At 39.9% G+C, this 25004-nt stretch overlaps 1 protein-coding gene across 1 annotated transcript in view; it reads left to right on the forward strand.

Moving 5' to 3' along the window:
* The window catches only part of WDR12 (WD repeat domain 12), a 33040-nt gene extending 14274 nt beyond the window's left edge, over window positions 1-18766 (forward strand). The window contains exons 5-13 of the mRNA XM_017884394.1: window positions 2451-2566; window positions 3604-3758; window positions 5200-5245; window positions 7092-7177; window positions 15162-15302; window positions 15394-15499; window positions 15954-16086; window positions 16887-16959; window positions 18431-18766. Of these exons, the coding sequence (XP_017739883.1) occupies window positions 2451-2566; window positions 3604-3758; window positions 5200-5245; window positions 7092-7177; window positions 15162-15302; window positions 15394-15499; window positions 15954-16086; window positions 16887-16959; window positions 18431-18508 (934 nt within the window). The 3' untranslated portion in view covers window positions 18509-18766. The remainder of the gene's footprint in view (window positions 1-2450; window positions 2567-3603; window positions 3759-5199; window positions 5246-7091; window positions 7178-15161; window positions 15303-15393; window positions 15500-15953; window positions 16087-16886; window positions 16960-18430) is intronic.
* The last annotated feature ends 6238 nt before the right edge of the window (window positions 18767-25004 follow it).

Consider the following 25004-nt stretch of genomic DNA (forward strand, 5'->3'; position numbering starts at 1 on the left):
TTTTTTTTTTTTTAAACAGGGTCTCCTTCTGTTGCCCAGGCTGGTTTCAAACTCCTGGGCTCAAGCAATCCAACTGCCTCAGCCTCCTGAATAGATGGGATTTCTCTACACCCATCTATGTTTGTCTTCTGAATAAGTCATGTATCTTAGAGCATTTAATTTATTTGGTTCGATTATGTTGCTTTTAAGACCAAGGATATAGTTTGTTTCGTAGAGGAAAAAAGTAACCTGTACAGCCATAGATCTCCTGGCCTAATACCATAAAGATGCATGGCATGCTCTTTTAGGGCTAGAAAGAACAGACTGTACTCAAGAAAGAAGGTACAGATATCTCAGGGCAAATCCTCACTGGCCTTGCATTTAGGAAAACACCTCAAGAGTAGATTGTAGTAGGAGCTTACTTCTTTCAAAGAACATCTCCCTAGAGTTATTACATAAAGTTATGTTTCTACTAGTTTTAGTTTAAATGGTTTTCACTGGTTGAGTACAAGGTACTTCAGGTTGACAGCCAGGGCGTGGCTCATGCCTGTAATCACAGCACTTTGGGAGCCTAAGGCAGGTGGACCACTTGAGATCGGAAGTTTGAGACCAGCCTGGCCAACATATTGAAACCTACTAAAAATATAAAAAATTAGTTGCGTATGGTGGTCCATGCCCGGAGTCCCAGTTATTCAGGAGGCTGAGGCAGGAGAATCACTTGAACCCAGGAGGCAGAGGTTGCAGTGAGCTGAGATCGCGCCACTGCCCTGCAGCCTGAGTAACAGAGCAAGACTCTGTCTCAAAAAAAAAAAAAAAAAAAGAGCCCAAAGGGTGGGGTTCCTTTTCTGGAAATGTTTGGTACCAGAAGTGTTTTGGATTTAGGATTTTTTTTGGGGGGGGTGGGTTTTGCAGTATTAACATATACATAGTGAAATATCTTAGGGATGTGATCCAAGTCTAAACATGAAATTCATTTATGTTTCATATATAGCTTATACATCTAGCCTGAAAGTAATTTTATATTATGTATATATAATATATGTGCATATTTTATATATATTATATATATATGTGTGTGTATTTTTTTTTGAAACGGAGTCTCGCTCTGTCGCCCAGGCTGGAGTGCAGTGGCGCGATCTCAGATCACTGCAAGCTCTGCCTTCCGGGTTCAGGCCATTCTCCCACCTCAGCCTCCCGAGTAGCTGGGACTCTAGGCACCCGCCACCACGCCTGGCTAATTTTGTTTTTGTATATTTAGTAGAGACAGGGTTTCACCATGTTAGCCAGGATGGTCTCGATCTCCTGACCTCGTGAATCGTCCGCCTCAGCCTCCTAAAGTACTGGGATTACAGGCGTGAGCCATCACGCCCAGCCAATTTTATACAATGTTTTTAATAATTTTGTGCCTGAATCAAAATTTTGACTGCGTTTTGACTACAGCCTGTCATTATGAAGTCAGGTGTGAAAGTTTCTACTTGTGGTGTCATGTTGGTGCTCAAAAAGTTTTGGATTTTGGAGAATTTTGGACTTATTTTCAGATTAGGGATGCTCAACCTGTGTTAGCATCAAGTCAACAAGTAATTTGCGTAGCTTTTGTGAGAGTTGTATTGTTTACAACAATATAAAAATGAAATCAGCCAGGCGCAGTGGTTCACGCTTGTAATCCTAGCACTTTCAGAGGCCGAGGCGGGTGGATCACAAAGTCAGGAGTTCGAGACCAGCTTGGCCAACACAGTGAAACCCCATCTCTACTAAAAATACAAAAATAATTAGCTGGGCTTGGTGGTGGGTGCCTGTAATCCCAGCTATTCAGGAGGCTGAGGCAGTAGAATCTCTTGAACCTGGGAGGCAGAGGTGGCAGTGAGCCAAAATTGTGCCACTGCATTCCAGCCTGGGTGACAGCTAGATTCCATCTCAAAAAAAAAAAAAAAAAAAAAGGAAATCTAGGATTTGCCAAGTATTATTATTATTTTTATTTATTTATTTATTTTGGGACAGAGTCTCGCTCTGTTGCCCAGGCTGAAGTGCAGTGGTGCAGTCTCGGCTCACTGCAAGCTCCACCTCCCAGGTTCACGCCATTCTCCTGCCTCAGCCTCCCGAGTAGCTGGGATTACAGGCACCCGCCACCTCGCCCGGCTAGATTTTTGTATTTTTAGTAGAGACAGGGTTTTCACTGTGTTAGCCAGGATGGTCTCGATCTCCTGACTTCATGATCCACCCGCCTCGGCCTCCCAAAGTGCTGGGATTACAGGAGTGAGCCACCGCGCCCGGTCATGCCAGGTATATTTTAGGAGGTTGAGAAACATCAAGTGATCTGATCTAGTGTGTTTTGAAATCTCAATCTTCATATCAAAGAAGCGTTTAAAAGTATACTCCTCAAAGTTACTTTGTCATTGCCACAGAAACAAAATTCATTTTCAGGGTTTGAAAATCTGCTTTTCTGTTTCATAAGATATTTTTTCTCTTCATAGGATCTTGACTGGTTCTTATGATAAGACTTCTCGGATCTGGTCCTTGGAAGGAAAGTCAATAATGACAATTGTGGGACATACAGATGTTGTAAAAGATGTGGCCTGGGTGAAAAAAGGTTAGGACATTTTCCTTACACTTTGAGGAATCCTAGATAGGGATTTGGAAATAAGCCATTTTTGGTGCTGGGGAAGAATGGGGAGTGGGTAGGAAGCATCTCATACCTCAGTTATTATGAGGTCTTTCAAAAAATATAGTGTTCAAGAAGAAAAGATTATATAAAAGTTCATAAATTGTTAGAAGTGAATATTTATTAAAATTGCATCAGATAATATACATTTTCAAGTTAATATTGAGTGTATTACATTCATCTATTTTCTTCTTGTTTGTTTGTTTTGAGATGGAGTCTTGCTCTGTCACTCAGGCTAGCGTGCAGTGGCATGATCTCGGCTCACTGCAACCTCCGCCTCCCAGGTTCAAGTGATTCTCCTGCCTCAACCTCCCAAGTAGCTGGGACTACAGGCGCCTACCACCACGCCCGGCTAATTTTTGTATTTTTAGTACAGATGGGGTTTCACCATGTTGGCCAGGCTGGTCTCAAACTCCTGACCTCGTGATCCACCCGCCTCGGCTTCCCAAAGTGCTGGGATTACAGGCTTGAGCCACCGCTCCTGGCCTGTTTGTTTTTTGAGGCAGAGTCTCTGTCGCCCAGACTAGAGTGCAGTGGCTCAATCTCAACTCACTGCAACTTCCACCTCCCAGGTTCAAGCAGTTCTCCTGCCTCAGCCTCCTGAGTGGCTGGGATTACAGGCGCCTGCCCCCACACCCACCTAATTTTTGTATTTTTACTAGAGACAGGGTTTTGCCATGTTGGCCAGGCTGATCTCAAACCCCTGACCTCAAGTGATCCGCCTGTCTTGGCCTCCCAAAGTGCCAGTATTAGAGGCGTGAGCCACCGCACCCAGCCATCATCTTCTATTTTTAAAGAATCTTTTCTTTATACCACATCAGCCTTTTAAAACCTGGCCACATGAGTTATCTTGTTAACATCTTTTTCAACAACAACAAAAAAATTTACTTCTTCGGTTTCAGAACATGATGTATTCTAAATGGTGTACTGATTTGTTTCTTATTCTTGTGTTCTCCTTTCTTCAGATAGTTTGTCCTGCTTATTACTGAGTGCCTCTATGGATCAGACTATTCTCTTATGGGAGTGGAATGTAGAGAGAAACAAAGTGAAAGCCCTACACTGCTGTAGAGGTCATGCTGGAAGTGTAGATTCTATAGCTGTTGATGGCTCAGGAACTAAAGTAAGTAGCTGGAATGTAATTAGTACTGTGTTAAATTAGTATTGGAGCTTGTTCCTAAATATTTTTTTCTACATATATTCATTGTGTTGGCCTAGTTTCCTAACAATCGGTGACAAAAGATAGGATTTCAAAGCAAGAGTAAATACTTATACAATAGGAGATAATCACTTGCTCAGTTTGAATATCCCTAGTTTAGAACCTTATATAAACTTCAGAAATTTTAGGAAATGAGGTATGGGCCGGGCATGGTGGCTCATGCCTGTCATCCCAGCACTTTGGGAGGCTGAGGCAGACAGATCACCTGATGTCACCTGAGGTCAGGATGGTTCCAGACCAGCCTGACCCACATGGAGAAACCCTGTCTCTACTAAAAAAAAAAATAAAAAATAAGCCAGGCATAGTGGCACATGCGTGTAATCCCAGCTACTCGGGAGGCTGAGGTAGGAAAATCACTTGAACCTGGGAGGCCAGGTTGCAGTGAGCCGAGATTGCGCCATTGCACTCCATCCTGGGCAACAAGAGTGAAACTCAGTCTCAAAAAAAAAAAAAAAAAAAAAGGAAATGAAGTAAACAAGCCATTCATTTATATAACTTTCTTACCTCATAGTAATTGATATATTTCCGTCTATATCAGCTATTCTTAAGTGCTGTCATCAACTGAAAATGCCTCGTTGATCATCTGAGCGTTAGCATACACTAAAGTTAGTGCTAATAGAGTTTTACTATAGTACCAATCTACTCTTTATCATGATAAAATGATAAAAGTTAGTTAAAAGGTAACAAAACTGAGGGCAATACCATCTTGATTTATTAATATGAAGGGTTATAAATCCACTTACAATTTGAAAGTTTCCTAAGCCACATTGAAGTTTTCTGGACTTAAGAGTGTTTCTTTGACAGTTAGGATAACAGGATGCTTGTATTCAAAGGTGAAGATTTTTTATTTTTCATATTGAGCCAAAAAGGTTTATATGTTGTTGAGTCCAAACTTTAGTGAATTAACTGTACCCCTTCTTTTTGGTTAAGGAGAGATAGAAACTCAGCTTGAACTTATTTAACCTTAAAAGTAAATGGACTGTGAGATCCCAGGAAAGATTGAACAACCACATCACAAGAAGGGTAATGGTGCATTTGGGCCTCAGGAACCAGTGGAATAGAGGCTTGAATGTGGTCCGCACACCCTCTCGCTCTCTTGTCCCTCAAGTTGACTTTATTCTCTCTCACTTCAGATTGGCTTTCTTCAAAAGACATGGCAATAAGCCTGACCTTCAAGATTTCCCAGATTTTATGTCCTGTCCTATCTGCCCTTGGAAAAGACTAATTTCAACTCTGGAACATAAGTTCTTTGAAAAGGTCCTGAATGAGGAAGAGACCTACTGGTATAGGCAAATAATATGAATCATATTACATATGTCTTTTCCCTTCATATACATCTGTTTAGTTTTGCAGTGGCTCCTGGGATAAAATGCTAAAGATCTGGTCTACAGGTAAATTAAATATTTATTTTACCTTGACTTATTAATGTTGTTTCAAAAATTTAAGTTCAGAGGCCATGTGGTGGCTCACGCCTGTAATCTCAGCACTTTGGGAAGCCAGGGTAGAAGGATCACCTGAGGCCACAAGTTCAAGAGCAGCCTAGGCCGCGTAGTGAGACCCTGTCTCTACTAAAAGTAGAAAATTAAAAGTAGCCATGTGTGGTGGTATGCACCTGTAGTCCTAGCTCCTTGGGAGGCTGAGGTAAGGGGATTGTTTGAGCCTAGGAGTTTAAGGTTTCAGTGAGCTATGATATCATGCCACTGCACTTCAGCCAGTGTGATGGAGTGAGAACCTGTCTCAAAAAAAAAAATCAGTTTAGCGAAAGGGGACTTTTAACCCATATTTTGCCATAAAATAGACCAGTATGTCAACAAGTTCTATATTTGTGTTTCAAGATTTTTTTTCCTACTCTACCACCCCTTACTTACTGGATAGTGTCACTGAATAGCAAGTATCAAAACATGTTTGGTGCAATAGGACATAAATACCTTGATTCTCAAAGTTCTCTTATTCAGGAAACTTGGAAGTGAATAAAATACTTTCTGAGTCATTTTGACTTAAGTCATTTAAGAATCACTTTTGAGACATTTTACTGTTAATTTCTTAGGTAAGCTGGTTTACTTTAAAAGTTTTAAATGCAGTTTTCCAATATTACTATTTTACTCTAAAACATAGATTAAAAGGAACAAATTGAGGGAGGAGGAGGAAGGACTCTTAGAGGAAGATGCTTTCATAGTAGTAAGAGGACACTGATGAGAAGAAAAGAAGAAAAAACACACACCCATAGATACTTACATTTTAAGACCTAGTAGCTAGTACTATTTATTGCATGGGTAAACAGATCAGAATACCTCTGTTACTTTTTAGGTAATTGCTTTGTTACACAGTATAATACCCCAAATGCATTTCACAAAGACTTGGGAAGGATCAAGAAACGCTTACCCAGTTTTGAATAATTATGTGTAAGATGGTGGGAAATATATAATCCATTTTAGTAGATTTTACAAAAATGGTGAAAGCAAATAATTTGGTGGCAAAAAGTGGTTTAATTTAGAAAATTCTTTAGTAGAATTTTTTTATTTTTTGATAGGGCTGAGTAAATGAGATTGTATATGAGTAGCTATTAACTTTAAGGGGTTTATAATCTATTTAGAGAAATATTAATATTCCTAAAAGCCACAAAACATTTTAATGTTTTACATATTTTATGTTACATATTTAATGTAACAATATGTATGTTACTGTAACGTAATGTAACATACATTACATATTTAATGTTGCATATTTTATGTAGTTTTCAATCTGGGTTTGCTGCCTAACCATGTGATGTATAGCAAAGATTTTAAAACTCAAAAAAAACAAACACTTTTGGTAGAAAATGAAATTAAGAGAATAAACATGGCTGAAATGTATGTGCATTTTCATGTATTTTCCTTCCCTCCTTCGTAATGTAAATGTAATGTGTTCATAACTCTCCTACGACTAACAGCAATTTTTCATAGCTATGATAAAATGATAAATATTTGTAATGATGACCTTAAAGATAGCAAGATTTTAAACTACTTAGATTTTAGTTTTCTAATGTAGTTTATTTTTTATTTTTTTATTTTTAAAGATTGTTAATCTAGGTAGTATTTTATATATAACTTTCTATTAACCAAAATGATGAGGAATAATCATTCCTTAACTAGTTGTGATAACATGGAAAAACTGTATTTGGAAATGTAAAGAATTCTTTCAGATAGTTCACGATTAATACTGTTTTTAAAATGTCAAATCTGATTCTCTGTGACACAGTCCCTACAGATGAAGAAGATGAAATGGAGGAGTCCACAAATCGACCAAGAAAGAAACAGAAAACAGAACAGTTGGGACTAACAAGGGTCAGTATTTGTGAGAACTGACTGTACTTGCCTTTGGCCTGTGTTGACAAATATATGGTAATTTAGGATGATCTTTCATGTTTATGTTTCCTTCTGTCTTACCTTGCTTCTTTAACCATGATTATCCTTTTTTTCAGTAGATTTGTAAATTTTTATTATAAGCAAAGTATTGTTGCTACATTTATTTGTATCTTTGAATGTAGTGGCATTGAGCCAGGCTTATGGTTGCTAGGTTGATGAGTTAGTTATTATGTTTGATCTCATGCCGCATTCTGAACCTTTTAATTATTAAAGCTTACACTAAAGTGAAGCATCTAATTACCTGACTGTTGGATAATATTATCTGTTTCATGCACTGAGTAAGTAGTTTTTATAAGTGATCCTAGTTATATCTTCTAAATCACTAGAAACCAAGGGTTTAATTTGGGATTTGCTTCTGTCATTTAGCTGTTAGATTCCATTAAGTCAAACTCAGAAAGTTTTTCCAGATTTTTTCTTACTTTTAAAAATACTTAATTGATAAAGATTGAATATATTCAAGGTGTACTACATGATTAGATATACATAAACATTGTGTGATGATTACCACAATCAAATTAATTGACACATCCATCACCATCCATGCTGTACATTGGATCCTGAGAGCTTGTTCATCTTATAACCAAAAATTTGTGCTCTTGGACCAACATTTCCCCATTCCTCATACTCCAGCTCTTGGCAACCACTGTTCTACTCTGTGCTTCCATGTGTTTGGCTTTTCATGCAGTTTACTATTTATCCTGTTATGAAGATATTTGTTATAATATGACCTGACTGTATTTATATACTTTTTGTGAAGGGTGATACTGAGTCAGGTTTAGAAAAACATTTTTCATTCATTTTCTAATAGCTATAATGAATGTGCAGTAAATAAAGCACACATTTGCACATTAATTCTTATAGTCACCAATAAAATACCTTGTAAAAATTGTTGAAAATGAAGGATAAAGTGGCATCATAAATTATTCATCAAATAGAATGTAATAGTAGCGCTTGGCCGGGCGTGGTGGCTCACCCCTGTAATCCCAGCACTTTGGGAGGCCGAGGCAGGCGGATCACAAGGTCAGGAGTTTGAGACCAGCCTGGCCAATATGGTGAAACCCCGTCTCTACTAAAAATACAAAAATTAGCCGGGCGTGGTGGCGGGTGCCTGTAGTCCCAGCTACTTAGGAGGCTGAGGCAGGAGAATTGCCTGAACCAGGGAGGCAGAGGTTGCAGTGAGCCAAGATCGTGCCACTGCACTCCAGCCTGGGCGACAGAGCGAGACTGTGTCTCAAAAAAAAAAAAAAAAAAAAAGTAGCGCTTACTGGTTCCAGCTGAAAGTAATGATTTATAATTTCTTAATACATTTAAACACAGACTGATGAATTGCAAGAGGAAAGATCTGGCACTTACTCAGCTTCTTTACTCTGATAGGCTAAATTAAAGCTAGAAATGGAGGCCGAGTATGGTAGCTCACGCCTATAATCCCAGCACTTTGGGAGGTCATGGTGGGCAGATTGCTTGAGCTCAGGAGTTTTAAGACCAGCCTGGGCAACATGGTGATACCCTGTATCTACAAAAAAATTTTTTTAAAGTTAGCTGGATGTGGTCGCTTGCACCTGTGGTCCAGCTACACCCAGCCCAGGAGGCAGAGGTTGCAGTGAGCCAAGATTGTGCCACTGGATTCCAGCCTGAGCAACAGAGCGAGACCCTGTCTCAGAAAATAAAATAAAAAGTAAACCTAGAAATGCCTTACCAATTGGATATTGTGCCAGTGTTAGTTTATATTCATGTATATCCCTGATCAAACTTCTAAAGAACATATCTGAGTAGGAAAAGATTTCCTGAGTTATAAAAGCTTTTTTACTGAGAAGGTAGCTCTTTTTTTCTTTCTTTCTTTCTTTTTTTTTTTTTAACAAAGTCTTCTCAGTTGCCCAGGCTGCAGTGCAGTGGCACAGTCATAGCTCACTGTAACCTCAAACTCCTGGCCTCAGGTGATTCTCCCACCTCCACCTCCCAAAGTTCTGAGATTATAGATTTGAGCCACCATGCTCTGCCATTTTTTTCTCTTTTTAAAAAAGTTTGGCATGCAGCTTAAATGTTGCTCAATGAATTCTTATAAATATGTATACTCAAGTAATTAGTACCCAAATAAAAATAGAGATTTACCAATACCCTAGATGTCTCCCTCTAGCCTGCCTCTCAGCCAGTACCTCACTAAAGTTAATCAGTTCTGACTTATGCCATCTGAGATTAGTTTTACCTATTTTTAAAATTTCATATGATATCTGTAAGATAGATCTTTTCATTAATACATAGCATTCCATTGCAGCATCAATATGCCACAGTTTATCCATTATTGAGATAAGGTCTCACTCTATCACCCAGGCTGGAGTACAGTGGCCTGATCATGGCTCACTGCAGCCTCAACCTCCCCAGACTGAGGTGATCCTCCCACCCCAGCCTCCTGAGTAGCTAGGGCTATAGGCGCAGGCCACCATGCCCAGCTAATTTTCCTTTTCTTTTTTTCTTTTTTTGTAGATACTGGGTTTTGTCATGTTGCCCAGGTTGGTCTTGAACTCCTGGGCTTAAGTGATCTGCTTGCCTCAGCCTCCCAAAGCTTCCCAAAGTGCTGGGATTACAGACTTGAGCCAACACACCCAGCTATTTATTATTCTTTTGATGGACCTTTTTTTTACCCCCTTTTGAGAGGAGTGGTACAGTGGCATAATCATGGCTCACTGTAGCCTCAACCTCCAGGGCTCACATAATCCTCACACCTCAGCCTCTTGAGTAGCCGGAACTACAGGCACGTGCCACCATGCCCTGGCTAATTTTTTTTTTTTTTTAAGATATGGGGTCTTGCTATATTGCCCAGGCTGGTCTTGAAATCCTGGCCTCAAGCAGTCCTCCCACCTCGGCCTTCCAAATTGCTGGGATTACGGGCATGAGCCACCATGCCTAGCTGTTACTCCACATCTTTACCAGCACTTGATATGGTCAGTTATTAAAGTCATGATTAACTCTTATTAAGCCCTGGATCTTTGATACTCAATTATGAAATGTTCATATTTTTAGCTAATTTTTAAGTTATTATTCATTTTTTTATAGAGATAGTGTCTTGCTTTGTTGCCCAAGCTGTCTTAAACTACTGGGCTCAAGCAGTCCTCCCACGTCATAGCCCATTTTTTAAAAGTGTCGGCTCTCTTTTACTTATTATTATTTGATTTGTAAGAGTTCTTTATGTATTCTGGATTCAAGTTTTTTGCTAAATATATGTATTTCAGTATTTTCTCCCATTCTGCTTTGCTGATACCATTTATTTCTAGGTGCATACTTTTGTAAGCTTGCTCCCATAGTTCATTTTGTTTGAAAGAAATAATAGTATATTGAGTTTCTCATTTAGCTTTTTTCCCCCTTTCGCTGGCTTTTCCTGAGAAATCATTTAGCTTTTTATAGGGTTTAAATTTATACATTCATAAATCATTAATTTAAGTCATGCCAGAAAACCTTGAAGTGCCAATTACAATGAAAATGTTGCTGTGTTAGAAATAATAGAAAAATTTGGGGCCCAAGGTGGTGGCTTACACTTGTACTTTGAAGCCAACACTGGAGGATCACTTGAGTTCAAGACCATCCTGGACAACATAGCAAGACCCCATCTCTAAAAATTTAAAAATTAGCCAGGCATGGTGGTGTGCATCTATATTCCCAGCTACTTGAGAGGTTGAAGTGGGAGGATCACTGGAGCCCAGGAAGTCAAGTCTGCTGTGAGTTATGATTGCATCACTGCACTCCAGTTTGGGTGACAGAGTGAGACCTTGCTTGTCTCAAAAAAAGCAAAGAAAAATTTGGATTTTAGCAAAATAATAGAAAACAGAGATAAGACATATCAAAAATAGGTGTCTTCTCTTTGCATTTCTTTCTACTGCCTGAAATGAGTTAATGTGAATAATGCTGCCAGTTCATTCACCTGTCATTTGCTTCATATATTAACATACAATAAAGTTTTTTCCTCCATAATTCTCAAAATTGCTTTTTTTCCCTCCAGTACTACTATTCCACTTAGTTTGTAGTGACAATGCCAACATTGACTTTTCTACTTTTAAAGAAAAGTTTTATTAGAGGAAAATTCACTTTTTGGTGTATAACTCTTTAGTTTTGATGAATATATAGAATCATGTAACTGCTACACAACCAAGATATAGAATAGTCCATCGGCTGGGCATGGTGGCTCACGCCTGTAATCCCAGCACTTTGGGAGGCCGAGACGGGCGGATCACAAGGTCAGGAGATCGAGACCATCCTGGCTAACATGGTGAAACCCCGTCTCTACTAAAAAGTACAAAAAAACTAACTGGGCGATGTGGCGGGCGCCTATAGTCCCAGCTACTTGGGAGGCTGAGGCAGGAGAATGGCGTAAACCCAGGAGGCGGAGCTTGCAGTGAGCGGAGATCGCGCCACTGCGCTTCAGCCTGGGCGGCAGAGTGAGACTCCGTCTCAAAAAAAAAAGAATAGTCCATCATCCCTGAAAACTCATATTGCCCCTTCTTGTCAACTCTCTTCCCGCCTCTATCCTCTGAAAACCACTGCTCTGCTCTCTGTCCCTATAATTTTTCCAGAATCATATAAGTGCAATCACACAGTTTAGTGTATAGAGTCTTTTGTATCGGGCCCTTTTCACTTAGCATAAAGCATTTGACGTTTTTTGAAGTTATCGGGGGTATCGATGCTGAGTAGTATTCTGTTGTATGGATATGCCACAGTTGGTTTAATCATTCACCAACTGAAGGATACTTGATTGTTTCCAGTTTGGCAGTTATAAGTAAAACTATCAACATTTGTATTTAGGTTTTTGTGTGAACCTGTTTTCATTTCTCTTGGGTAAATAAATGCCTAGGAATGGTATAGCTTATTCATATGATCAGCTTGCCTATTGTTTTTACCATGTCATTTTCTATTCTAGAGCTTTCTGATTACCTCTGTGTCACCTTTTCATTTTGTTTTACATCACATCAGAGATTGTTCTGTTTCTCACTCCTCTATCAGGTTCCTTTACTTCTTTCAGGAAAATTTTAAAGCTGGAAGAGAGACCTCAGGGATCATTTGGTCTAGGAGTTGGCAAATTACAGCCCAGCAGCCAATTTGGCTGTCACCTATTTTTGTATTGCAGAGAGCTAAGGATGGTTGTTACAAGTATAAAGTGTTGTAAAAACAACCCCTCATTAAAACAACTGTGGTCCAAGTGCAGTGGCTCACACCTGTAATCCCAACACTCTGGGAGGCTGAGGCCAGCAGATCACCTGTGGTCAGCAGTTCAAGACCAGCCTGACCAACATGGTAAAACCCCGTCTCTACTAAAAATGCGAAAAGTTAGCCAGGTGTGGTGGCACACACCTATAATCCCAGCTACTTGGGAAGCTGAGGCAGGAGAATCACTTGAACCTAGTAGGTGGAGGTTGCAGTGAGCCAAGCTCATGCATTGCACTCTAGCCTGGGCGACAAGCAAAACTCCGTCTCAGAAAAAAAATAAAAAAAAAAATAAACTATGGTATTATTCATACAACAGAATACTACTCAGCAAAGAAAAATATACATCAGAAACTGTATATGGTCTCCAAAGGCTGAAATATTTACTTGCTGGTTCTTTACTGAAAAAGTTTGCTTTCTGATCCAGTTATAACTCCTTAATATTACAGATGAGGCAATATTTAAGGAAGTTAAATGTAGCAAAGTTATATAAAAGTAGATTGACTATCCCCGATTCCAGAATTCTTTTCCTCTCTTTTTTTTTTTTTTGAGATGGAGTTTCGCTCTTGTTGCCCAGGGTGGAGTGTAATGGTGCAGTCTCGGCTCACTGCAACCTTTGCCTCCCAGGTTTAAGCGATTCTCCTGCCTCGGCCTCCTGAGTAGCTGGGATGACAGGCATGCACCACCACGCCCGGCTAATTTTGTAGTTTTAGTAGAGATGGCGTTTCTCCATATTGGTCAGGCTGGTCTTGAACTCCTGACCTCAGGTGATCCGCCTGCCTCGGCCTCCCAAAGTGCTGGGATTACAGGCGTGAACCACCATGCCCGGCTAGTTTTTTGTTTTTTTTTTTTTTTTTTGTGACAGACTCTCACTCTGTTGCCCAGGGTAGAGTGCAGTGGCACAATCTCAGCTAACGGCAACCTCCGCCTCCCAGGCTCAAGCAGTACTCCCACGTAAGCCTCTCGGATAGCTGAGGCTACAGGCGTGTGCCACCATGGCCAACTCATTTCTATATTTTTTTGTAGAGACAGGGTTTCAACATGTTGCCCAGGCTGGTCTTGAACTCCTGAGCTTAAGTGATCCACCCACCTCGACCTCCCAAAGTGGTGGGATTACAGGTTTTAGCCACCGTGTGTGGCCTCCTCTCTTTTTTTTTGAGAGACAAGATCTCTCTTGTTCACACAAAAACCTAAATTACCATTATAAAGCGTTGTTAAAACAACCCCTTATTAAAACAACTGTGGGCCGAGTGCAGTGACCCACTGCAGGAGTGGGCCTGGCTGGAGTACGGTGGTGTGATCATAGCTCACTGTAGCCTCAAACTCCTGGGCTCAAGCGATCCTTCTACTTCAGCCTCCCAAGTAGCTATGACTATAGTCATGTGTCATTAAGCCCAGCTAATTTTATATTTTTAGTAGAGATGGAGTCCCACTATGTTGCCCAGGCTGTTCTCAAACTCCTGGGCTCCAGTGATCCTCCTCCTTCAGCCTCCCAAAGCGTTGAGACTACAGGTATGAGCCTCTGTGCCTGGCCCTTCCCACTCTCTTTTATATACTCCTTATATTTAAGGTAGGTACTCTACCTAGTTACCTAGTTTGGGGCTTTTAGTTTAGAAAGACATTAGAGATTGTGGAGTATTAATAAGTGAACTGTGTACATTAATTTACCTGGAGGAGTTATGTAGAAATTGGCAGCATATTTTGAGTGACGGTGCTGAAACCTCTATCTGTCTGATCACAGAGCTTTTTGTGTTAACTGTGAAGCAGTTTCACTAATAACCAGTTCTAAGGGAGGATTCCCACTGAGTGGAGGATAGTAAAGGTCATCATATGCCAGCCACCAGGAATAGAAGTGTGAATACTTTGACCCACCGCATCCTGGGCTGCAGTTTTACCAGTTGCCTGAATCTGGTGAGGAAGAGGACACACGCAACATGTTACATGAAATAGGTTTATTACTTACAGATAGGCAGCAAGGGACAACACAAGCCGAGGATCCACTGTGAGCCAGTCCCCCAAGGCTCAAGAAAGCTGCCCGGGGCAAATGGAGTGTTAACTGCATGTGTGTCACTTGCAGCACAGCTGACAGATCCCAAAAAGCAGCCTGCCCTGGTTTTTGTATCCTGGGGTCACTTGACTCTCTGGGCAAAGTTTGAAGGACATCCTGTTTCTAGGAGCTGGAATAGAGCCCCCAGGCTATGCTGGCCAGTTGCTCCCTATCTCAGGATGTTGTTATATTCCCGGAATATTCTATAGTTATTATGAGAACTATAGGCAAGAAGAAAAGAGGGGGAGAAACTGTATCCATCAGTCCAAGGCCATTCGGAAACCATCCAGCACTAACCTTTAATATAACATTTGTCAGCTGGGAGAGTTAAGTTTGTGTTAATGCTGATCAAAATGAAAAGTAGAACAGATGAAGAGCAACAGAATACAGTGGAAAGACTACAGACGAGTAATATTTGGGTTCAGACTCAAGTCTGCCACTTATAAGCTCTATGACCTTGGGCAAGTTATCTTTATCAGCCTCAGTGTCTTGTATAAAATAAAAAACAAATATCCATTCCATTGTAAAGAAAGAAGAAATAAGTCAGGGTATGAAAGATGGGCAGTTTGTCTCTGTCATATGGGCTTTGTAAGTAATAAGTACTATTATTGTTTCAATTACTCTGTAATGAAAACACTTTCCCCTTTTGGGGGTCTTCCTTTCTAGACTCCCATAGTGACCCTCTCTGGCCACATGGAAGCAGTTTCCTCAGTTTTGTGGTCAGATGCTGAAGAAATCTGCAGTGCTTCTTGGGACCATACAATTAGAGTGTGGGATGTTGAGTCTGGCAGTCTTAAGTCAACTTTGGTAAGACAAATTTAGTGTTCTTTTAAGTGCTAAACTTCTAGAGCTGGTTTTTAGTCTACCATGGTTAATGTTCTTTCCTTTTCTTTTTCAGACAGGAAATAAAGTGTTTAATTGTATTTCCTATTCTCCACTTTGTAAACGTTTGGCATCTGGAAGCACAGATAGGCATATCAGACTGTGGGATCCCCGAACTAAAGGTGAGTCATGTAAACCACTGGGAGAAAATATGTGTGAATTATATCTATTTCTCATCTCACTGGAGATGTACAAAAAAAGAAATTTATGGCCAGGCATGGTGGCTCCTGTAATCCCAGCACTTTGGGAGGCCAAGGTGGGCAGATCACGAGGTCAGGAGTTGGAGATTTAGCCTGGCCAACATAGAGAAACCCTGCCTTTACTAAAAATGCAAAAATCAGCTGGGTGTGGTGGCATGTGCCTGTAATCCTAGCTACTCGGGAGGCTGAGGCAGGAGAATCGCTTGAATACCAGAGGCGGAGGTTGCAGTGAGCCAAGATCGTGCCACTGCACTCCAGCCTGGTGACAGAGCAAGAGTCCATCTCAAAAAAAAAAATTTCTACAATTATTTTTTGGGTTTATTCTACCTAATTCTGTTTTGTAAATTTCAACACTTGTCTTTTTTGCTTTGTTCAGATGGTTCTTTGGTGTCGTTGTCCCTAACCTCACATACCGGTTGGGTGACATCAGTAAAATGGTCTCCTACCCATGAACAGCAGCTGATTTCAGGATCTTTAGATAACATCGTTAAGCTGTGGGATACAAGAAGGTACATTCTGTTTATGATCTACAAAAGAGACATATCAATTACCTGTTACAGAAAGGGAATGAAGACTGAAATTCTTATCTAAAACCAGAAGAGTAAAAAAAGCCTCATGGTTATACAACCTCAGGTGACAAATACTGATATGCAAAAGAAAAGCCAGGATCAAAAAAATTTTTGGCCAGGCATGGTGGCTCACACCTGTAATCCCAGCACTTTGGGAGGCTGAGGCAGCCAGATCACCTGAGGCCAGGAGTTCAGGACCATCCTGTCTCTACTAAAAATACAAAAATTAGCTGGGCATGGTGGCGCACGCCTGTAATCCCAACTACACAGGAGGCTGAGGCAGGAGTATCGCTCGAACCCGGGAGGCGGAGGTTACAGTGAGCCGAGATTGCGTCACTGAACTCTAGCCTGGGCAACAGACCGGGACTTCATCTCAAAAGAAAAAATTCTTGTTAATATGTTGTTTTTGCATATAGATAGCTAGACAAATAGTATATAAGGCCATAGTTTAGGGGTTAAAAAAAAAGCCAAGGAAGTGTGAAAATGGGCCTAATTGTAAATAAATTCTTATAATGAAATAACATGTTTTTCCTGAATATTTTGTTATAATAAGTATCTGTGGTCTACCAATGATACAGGAAAAAGAGGAGAGGTGATCAAATAAACAGAATTTTAAGATTAAGTGGTTATTGGGGCAACGTTGGTAAACCCTGTAAAGTTTTCAGATAAGTATAAGTGATTATTCAAATGTTTGTTTTAACACTGAAGGCATATAACATGTTAATATTTTCATCTTTTAGTTGTAAGGCTCCTCTCTATGATCTGGCTGCTCATGAAGACAAAGTTCTGAGTGTAGACTGGACAGACACAGGGGTAAGAATTTATTCATTATTTGATGAAGAGGAAAGTATATTAGAATAAATCTGGTGTTTGTATTTATAAAATTTATTAGTTTCAATATATTTGATATTTATAATTCTGTATTATTTCCCTTAATGTTGTTTATAAAATCTCACCTCTTACTCAAAGAAGAAACAAATTTGTCCTTTAATAGGCCAGGCATAGTGGCTTATGCCTGTAATCCCAACACTTTGGGAGGGAAGGTGGGAGGATTCTTTGAGCCCAGGCATTCAAAACCAGCCTAGGCAACATAGTGAGATGCTGTCTCTACAAAAAATTTAAAAATTAGCTATCCATGGTGATGTGACCTATAGTCCAGCTACTTGAGCCTGAAGCAGGAGGATCACTTGTGCCTGGGAGGTCAAGAGTGCAGTGAACTATGATCGTGCCACTGCACCCTAGCCTGGGTGAGAGAGTGATACCCTGTCTCAATAATAATACTAGGAATAGTAAATTTGAAATTTTGGAGCATTTTTTTCCTTGTGAGTATAGTGGGGTTTTTGTTGTTGTTGTGTTGTTGTTGTTTTAAGAAACAAGGTCCTCTGTTGCCCAGGCTGGAATGTTAGTGGTGCAATCATGACTCACTGCAGCCTCGAACTCCTGGGCTCAAGCAATCCTCCCGCCCCCATTTGTATCTTCTTATTTATTTATTTATTTATTTATTTTTAGAGATTGAGGCTTGAACTCCTGGGCTTAGGTAATCCACTTGCCCTAGCCTTCTGCGTAGCTGGGACTACAGGCAGGTGCCACCACATCTGGCAAATTTTTAAATTTTTTGTAGAGACGTGGTCTCCCGGCTAGTCTTGAACTTCTGGCCTCAAGCAGTTCTCCCACCTCAGCCTCTCAGAGTGTTAGAATTACAGGCGTGAGCCACTGTGCCTAGTCCCCATGAGTATCTTCATGAAACATTTTACATCTAAAAACTCACTATTTAAGACTAATTGGATGAAAGTGTTTACCGGTTGGAAAAATCTTACATAAGTCTGCATTATAAAATGTGTTTAAAGAATTACAATTTAATTACTTTTATGTATATACATGTGCTTTTACTGCCTAAGAATTCTTTCCAAATATAAGTCCTAGGGCTACTTGAATAATTTGTAATATGCAATTAATGTGCTGTCCTTTAAAAACTTTTAATTTAATAGGTAAAACTATATCCCTTTCAAACTTACTATATATCTTGGCAGATGCTTTATAGAAAGTGCAACAGCATATTGTGTCTCAACCAAATTTAAATGATAGCTTTTAATGTTTTAATATACAGTATTGTAGTATAGTAGTGAAACAATGTTGGTCCCTTTACTAACTCTCAATGCAAGTTAACTGCTCACCCATAATTCCTTTTGTAATGAAAATCATTAGTATTTAATTAGGTTTAGCTATGATATGAAATAATTATATTTACTTATGTTTTCTTGTCTTTTTCTCTCCTTTTACACAGCTACTTCTGAGTGGAGGAGCAGACAATAAATTGTATTCCTACAGATACTCACCTACCACTTCCCATGTGGGGGCATGAAAGTGAACAATAATTTGACTCTAGAGATTATTTCTGTAAATGAAATTGGTAGAGAATCATGAAATTACATAGATGCAGATGCAGAAAGCAGCCTTTTGAAGTTTATATAATGTTTTCACCCTTCATAACAGCTAGCGTATCACTTTTTCTTATTTTGCATTTATAATAAGATAGGTTGTGTTTATAAAATATAAACTGGCATGCATTCTCTATACAAACTGGAAATTAAACTGAGTTTTACATTTCTCTTTAAAGGTATTGATTTGAATTCAGATTTGCTTTTTTATTTTTTTATTTTTTTGAGATGGAGTCTTGTTCTGTCGCCCAGGCTGGAGTGCAGTGGCATAATCTGAACTCACTGTAACCTCTGCTTCCTAGGTTCAATCGATTCTCCTGTCTTAACCCTCCCGAGTAGCTGGGATTACAGGCATACATCAGCATGCCCTGCTAATTTTTGTATTTTTAGTAGAGACAGGGTTTTGCCATATTGGCCAGGCTGGTCTTGAACTCCTGACCTCAGGTGATCTGCCCACCTCAGCCTCCCAGAATGCTGGTATTAGAGGCATGAGCCACCGCGCCTGGCTGAATTAAGATTTGTTTTTGAAATGCTATAAAAGGTTATATTGGAAATCCAGTAATTAATTGTTCAGATTTTATTTCTATTAAAGACAGATTTTTTTAAGTTACCGATTTTAAAAGCGTTCAAAAGATTAATGAAAATTGTAATAGAGAAAAAGTTAGAAACACAGTTTCCTTTTGGCAAAATAAATGTTCGAAAATTAGGCTGTGAGGGTATTTAAAACATTTAAAAAAAATGTAGGCTGGGCACGGTGGCTCCCACCTGTGATCCCAACACACTGGGAGGCTGAGGCGGGTGGATCACCTGAGGTCAGGAGTTTGAGACCACCCTGGCCAACATGTCAAAACCCTGTCTCTGCTAAAACTACAAAAATTAGCTGGGCATGGTGGCGACCGCCTGTAATCCCAGCTACTTGAGAGGCCAAGGCAGGAGAATTGCTTGAACCCGGGAGGTGGAGATTGTAGTGAGCTGAGATCACACCACTGCACTCTATCCTGGGCGACAGAGCGAGACACTGTCTCAACAACAACAACAACAACAACAAAATGTCGATTTGGCAGGGCACGGTGGCTCATGCCTGTAATCCCAGCACTTTGGGTGGCCAAGGCAGGCGGCTCACCTGAGGTCAGCCTGACCAACATGGTGAAACCTTGTCTCTACTAAAAATAAATAAATAAATAAATAAATAATTAGCTGGGTGTGGTGGCACACTCCTGTTGTCCCAACTACTTGGGTGGCTGAGGCAGGAAAATTGCTTGAACCTGGGAGCTGGAGGTTGCAGTGAGCCAAGATCACACCACTATACTCCAGCCTGGGCAGCAGAACCAGATGCCATCTCAAAAAAAAAATTAAAAAGTGATTGCCAATTTTTGAAGAATTCATCAAGATATTTTAAGGGAGGTACTTTATATTAAATATATGTCAGATCCTTTAGAAATTGCATACAGTTGACTGGGCGCGGTGGCTCACGCCTGTAATGCCAGCACTTTGGGAGGCCAAGGCAGGCGGATTGCCTGAACTCAGGAGTTTGAGACCAGCCTGGGCAACACAGTGAAACCTCATCTCTAATAAAATTTAAAAAGTTAGCTGGCCGTGGCAGCATGTGCCTGTAGTCCCAGCTACTCGAAAGCTGAGGCAGGCGAATTGCTTGAACCCGAGAGGCGGAGGTTGCAGTGAGCCAAGATTGTGCCACTGCATTCCAGCCTGGGCGACAGAGCAAGACTCTGTCTCAAAAAAAAAAAATGTGCATTGCATACAGTTTTCACTGTAACCTCCTAATCTTTCCTCATGTGTAGATAAGAATAAATTCTTTAGACAGAACTTTTAATCGGTATTAGATAAACATTCTACAAATTTTATGATACCATTAGCATTTATCTTTATGCATGTGTTATATAAAATATTTAAAGTAAATGTATTTTAAACTGTTATCTCCATCATTAATGGATTGATATTCCTTAAGGAGGGCATTCACAACCTTTATTAATATTTGGAAAATATGTTTGGTCTCATTATTAGATGGTATTACATCTCAGATGATGTTCCTGTTGCAGAAGTCTGTGAAACAGTATCTATACTTGGCTGCAGTTGAGAGCTACACAGTGTGTTGAACCAGTTAGGAGTTTAATTCTCTGTAGAAAACCAGAGGCAGTCCAGGGCTGGTGTAGTTTTTGTTCCACATTGCTTAGGATCCTAGGCTCCCTCCGCCCCTGGGATATGGTCCTCATTTTCACATAGATCAAGAGCCAGAGCTCCAGTTATCATTTCTTAAAGTATATTTTAATGCCAAAAAAGTGAATAAAGGTGGCTAGAAAATTCATGCACAGAATCCTTGTTTTTCTCATTTTGTGCTGATTGGTATAAATTTTATTGTATTTGTAGTCTCTGGAAATCTAACTTTGAGAGGACAAAGATGAATTCTTAGTCCTGTTTTGGATGGTCTTCGAATGATTCTTAAGGGCAGTTATTTATCATGTCTTTCTTAACTCACCCAACGTGGGCTGACCAAATGTAGGCTGTATAAACTAGGTGGCTAAAGGTAAAGAAGCCTATCAGATGCAGTAGACAGAAAAAAATGGCATCCAGAACTGGTCCTCGCCTATTCCCAATCCTGGTTCCACAGCAAAATACATTTATAGTTCAGGCATTCTTCCTTGGGATAGATATAATGTAAGCAACCAAGTCTCTTGGACAAGGATTGTCTCTGATCAGTCCCTGCCAAACTCCTTTCCTTTGTTAACTCAAGTGGTTAGATCTTACTCCCTGAACAGAAGGAATATGAGAGGTCAAAACATGCCTATTCAGTCCTTTTATATTGCTCTATAGCCTTTCCCTCAAAAGCCAAGAGACCTTTCAATGGTCCCCTTTCCTCTACCAGAACACCAGAGATGCCTGCTTTACATGGACTTACATGCTCCCAAGAATCACTTGGATAAATGAGTGGTGCTACTTTCCCATGGTTGGGGAAAAGCTAGGAACCTGACAATGCAATGCTCAGAACCTGCTGACCAGTACTAGTTATGCTGTCTTGCCATAGTAGTGCAGTTCTTTAAAATGTTGATGCTTGCTGTCTTATCAAGCAAAGGTTGGTTTTTTTGTTTTTTTGTAGAGACAGGGTCTCACTATGTCACCCATACTGGAGTACAATGGTGTAATCTTGGCTTACTGCAACCTCCATCTTCTGGGCTCAAGCCATCCTCCCACCTCAGCCTTCCAAGTAGCTGGGACCACACCCAGCCAATTTTAATTTTAATTTTAATTTTATTTTATTTATTTTTGTGTTTTTTTTTTTGTAGAGTTAGGGTTTCACCATGTTGCCCATGCTGGCCTTGAAATCCTGGGCTCAAGCCATCCTCCCACCTCAGCCTTCCAAGTAGCTGGGACCACACCCAGCCAATTTTAATTTTAATTTTAATTTTATTTTATTTATTTGTGTGTTTTTTTTTTTGTAGAGTTAGGGTTTCACCATGTTGCCCATGCTGGCCTTGAACTCCTGGGCTCAAGCAGTCTGCCCGCCTGGACCTCCCAAAATGCTGAGATTACAGGCATGAGCCACCCGCACCCAGACCAAATAAAGTTTTTAAGAATTCCTTGCCGGGCGCGGTGGCTCAAGCCTTGTAACCCAGCACTTGGGAGCGCCGAGACGGGTGGTATCACAAGGTCAGGAGATCGAGACCGCATCCTGGCTAAATATGGTGAACCCCCGTCTCTACAAAGAATACAAAAAAAACTAGCCGGCGACGAGAGCGGGCGCCTGTTAGTCCCAGCTACTTTGGGAGGCGGAAGGCTGGAGAATGGCCGGTGAACCCTGGGATTGCGGAGCGTTGCCCAGTGGAAAGCCTTTTGAGATCCGGCCACCGCACTCCAGCCTGGGTGACAGAGCCAGACTCCGTCTCAAAAAAATAAAAAAAAAGAAATTCCTTAGGCATGGTGGCTCAGGCTTTTGTAGAAAACATAGCTTTCCTGTGAGAAGATGATCAATATTTTCTTTTCTTTTCCTTTGAATTTGGAATTGCCATTTTGGAACTGTTGTCTACAATGCATAATAATATATCAGAATGCTTCCTAGTACAATATTGGAGAAAGAACAAACAAAAGTTTAAATTGATATAAAATGCACATAATTGAACAAACAACCCTGCAAAAAAAAAAAAAACGATCTGGGAATTTCTGATAATAACATTGAAATCTGTTCACACAGTCTAAAATTCTTTTGATGTATCATAGTTTTGAAAAAAGCTAACAGTTTATTATATATAACAAATATAAGGAAAATATTAAATTTTTTGAAAGATACTAGTTTTTATTTTTGTTCATTTTTTAGAGACAGGGTCTCACTATGTTGCCCAAGCTAGAGTGCAGTGGCCTGATTATAGCTCACTGCAGCCTCAAACTCCTGGACTCAAGGGATCTCCCACGTCATCCTCCTAACTAGGACCACAGGCGCATGTCACCACATGTGGCTGATTTTAAAATTTTTTGTGGAGATGGTCTCGCTGTGTTGCCCAGGCTGGTCAAGAACTCTTGGCCTCCTTAAGTGCTGGGATTATAGGCAAGTCACTGTGCCTGGCCAAAACTACTAATTCTTAATAGATACTATTATGGCTTCTATTCTTAAAGGAAAAAATAGGACATTTTAAGACTATATGCAAGGGATATTCAATTAGTATCTTTTTTATTTAAAAAGCCACTAATTAGAATCAGATTTCATTAGGCAAATGAAATCCAGATATTACTAGCCAGAAACTGCCAGGTGTAGAAACAGCAGGAACATTTTAGTCACTTCATTGTTGACATTTTTGACTATCATAGATTAAGTATCAAACAAAATAATGGTATTTTGTTATATGAATCAAATGTATCTCTTTTTACGAGACATAGTCTAGCTCACCCATCCAGGCTCAACTCCTGGGTTCAAGGGATCCTCCTGCCCCAGCTTCCTGAGTATGTACCTGGGAGTACAAGTGCATGCCACCACACCAAGCTAATTTTTTTTATTTTTGTGAAGATGGGGTCTTGCTGTGTTGCCCAGGCTGGACTCCAACTCCTGACCTCAAGCAATCATCTCACCTTGACTTCCCAAAGTGCTAGGATTTACAGGCATGAGCTACTGCATCCAACCTGAACCAAATTTATCTTACAACTTAAGAGAGAAACATTTTTGGCTTGTTGGTTTTATAGAATTAAACCTAATCTTTGTTCTAATAGCAGTTCCATTGATTTGCAGATTTGAGGAAGTAAATTATTTTCTTGCAGTGTCTATAAAAGTAAATGAAATTATGTCCTATCATAAAATCCTCTATAGATAATAATTTACATTTTATAGGAGAGAAAATACATGTTAAAGTTTTTGAACAGACACAGGCAGAAAATAAATGGCAGTGGATTTGAACTTGGACTTACTTTGGACAAGCTCTTAACTGGTATATATTTTGTCAATCTTATGTCATGCACAAGAATGACATTTTTATAAAAGGGAAGAGTGAGTGTGGAAGTGTCTTCACTTACCTAACAGGTTATATGTGGTCGGGTGCCGTGACTCACGCCTGTAATCCCACCACTTTGGGAGGCTGAGGCGGGCATATCACCTGAGGTCGGGAGTTCAAGAATAGCCTGACCAACATGGAGAAACCCCATCTCTACTAAAAATACAAAATTAGCCAGGCATGGTGGCGCATACCTGTAATCCCAGCTACTTGGGAGACAGGCAGAAGAATTGCTTGAACCCAGAAGGCGGAGGTTGTGGTGAGCCAAGATGGCGCATTGCACTCCAGCCTGGGTAAGGAGCGAAACTCCATCTCAAAAAAAAAAAAATAATACGTAAATTTAAGTGACATTTATGGGTACTAAATTACCATAATATGTTCAGCTTTGCATTTTTTGCCTTTAAAATTAATTTCAATTTTAGTGTACCAATAAATGTATTACTGTAATAGTATATAAATGTATACTTTAAAGATCAATAGGAATTGTATATAAGCAAAAACGAATTCTAGAAATTATCCTATTATTCATGTAATTATGTCATTCATGTTATTTAAAGGAAACCACAATCCAGACAGGTTAAGTACCTAGTGTGAAGGTATATATCCAATTAATGGAGCTGGGCGACATACATCTGAGTAATAAAGACTACAGAGACATTATCTGGTTAGGTAAAATCTGATACAAAGTTTAGAAACATGTCAAACAATTCTATGTATAGTCAGTGAAAGTGTAATAACATGCCTGAGACATAATACCAGATCAAGTTCAATGGTTGTTTCAGGGGGAGGAAATAATTTTTAGAATGATGTCTATAACATTTCACATTTAAAATCATCTTAATAAGTCTAATTCTAGAATTGTGTCTAATTCTAATACTGTGCCTAGCTTTACTTGAATAAACAGAAATGTAGTAGGGAAGAGACAGCATGT

This window comes from Rhinopithecus bieti, unplaced genomic scaffold (genome assembly GCF_001698545.2).
Source record: "Rhinopithecus bieti isolate Rb0 unplaced genomic scaffold, ASM169854v2 scaffold_14229, whole genome shotgun sequence".
Lineage (NCBI taxonomy): Eukaryota > Metazoa > Chordata > Mammalia > Primates > Cercopithecidae > Rhinopithecus > Rhinopithecus bieti.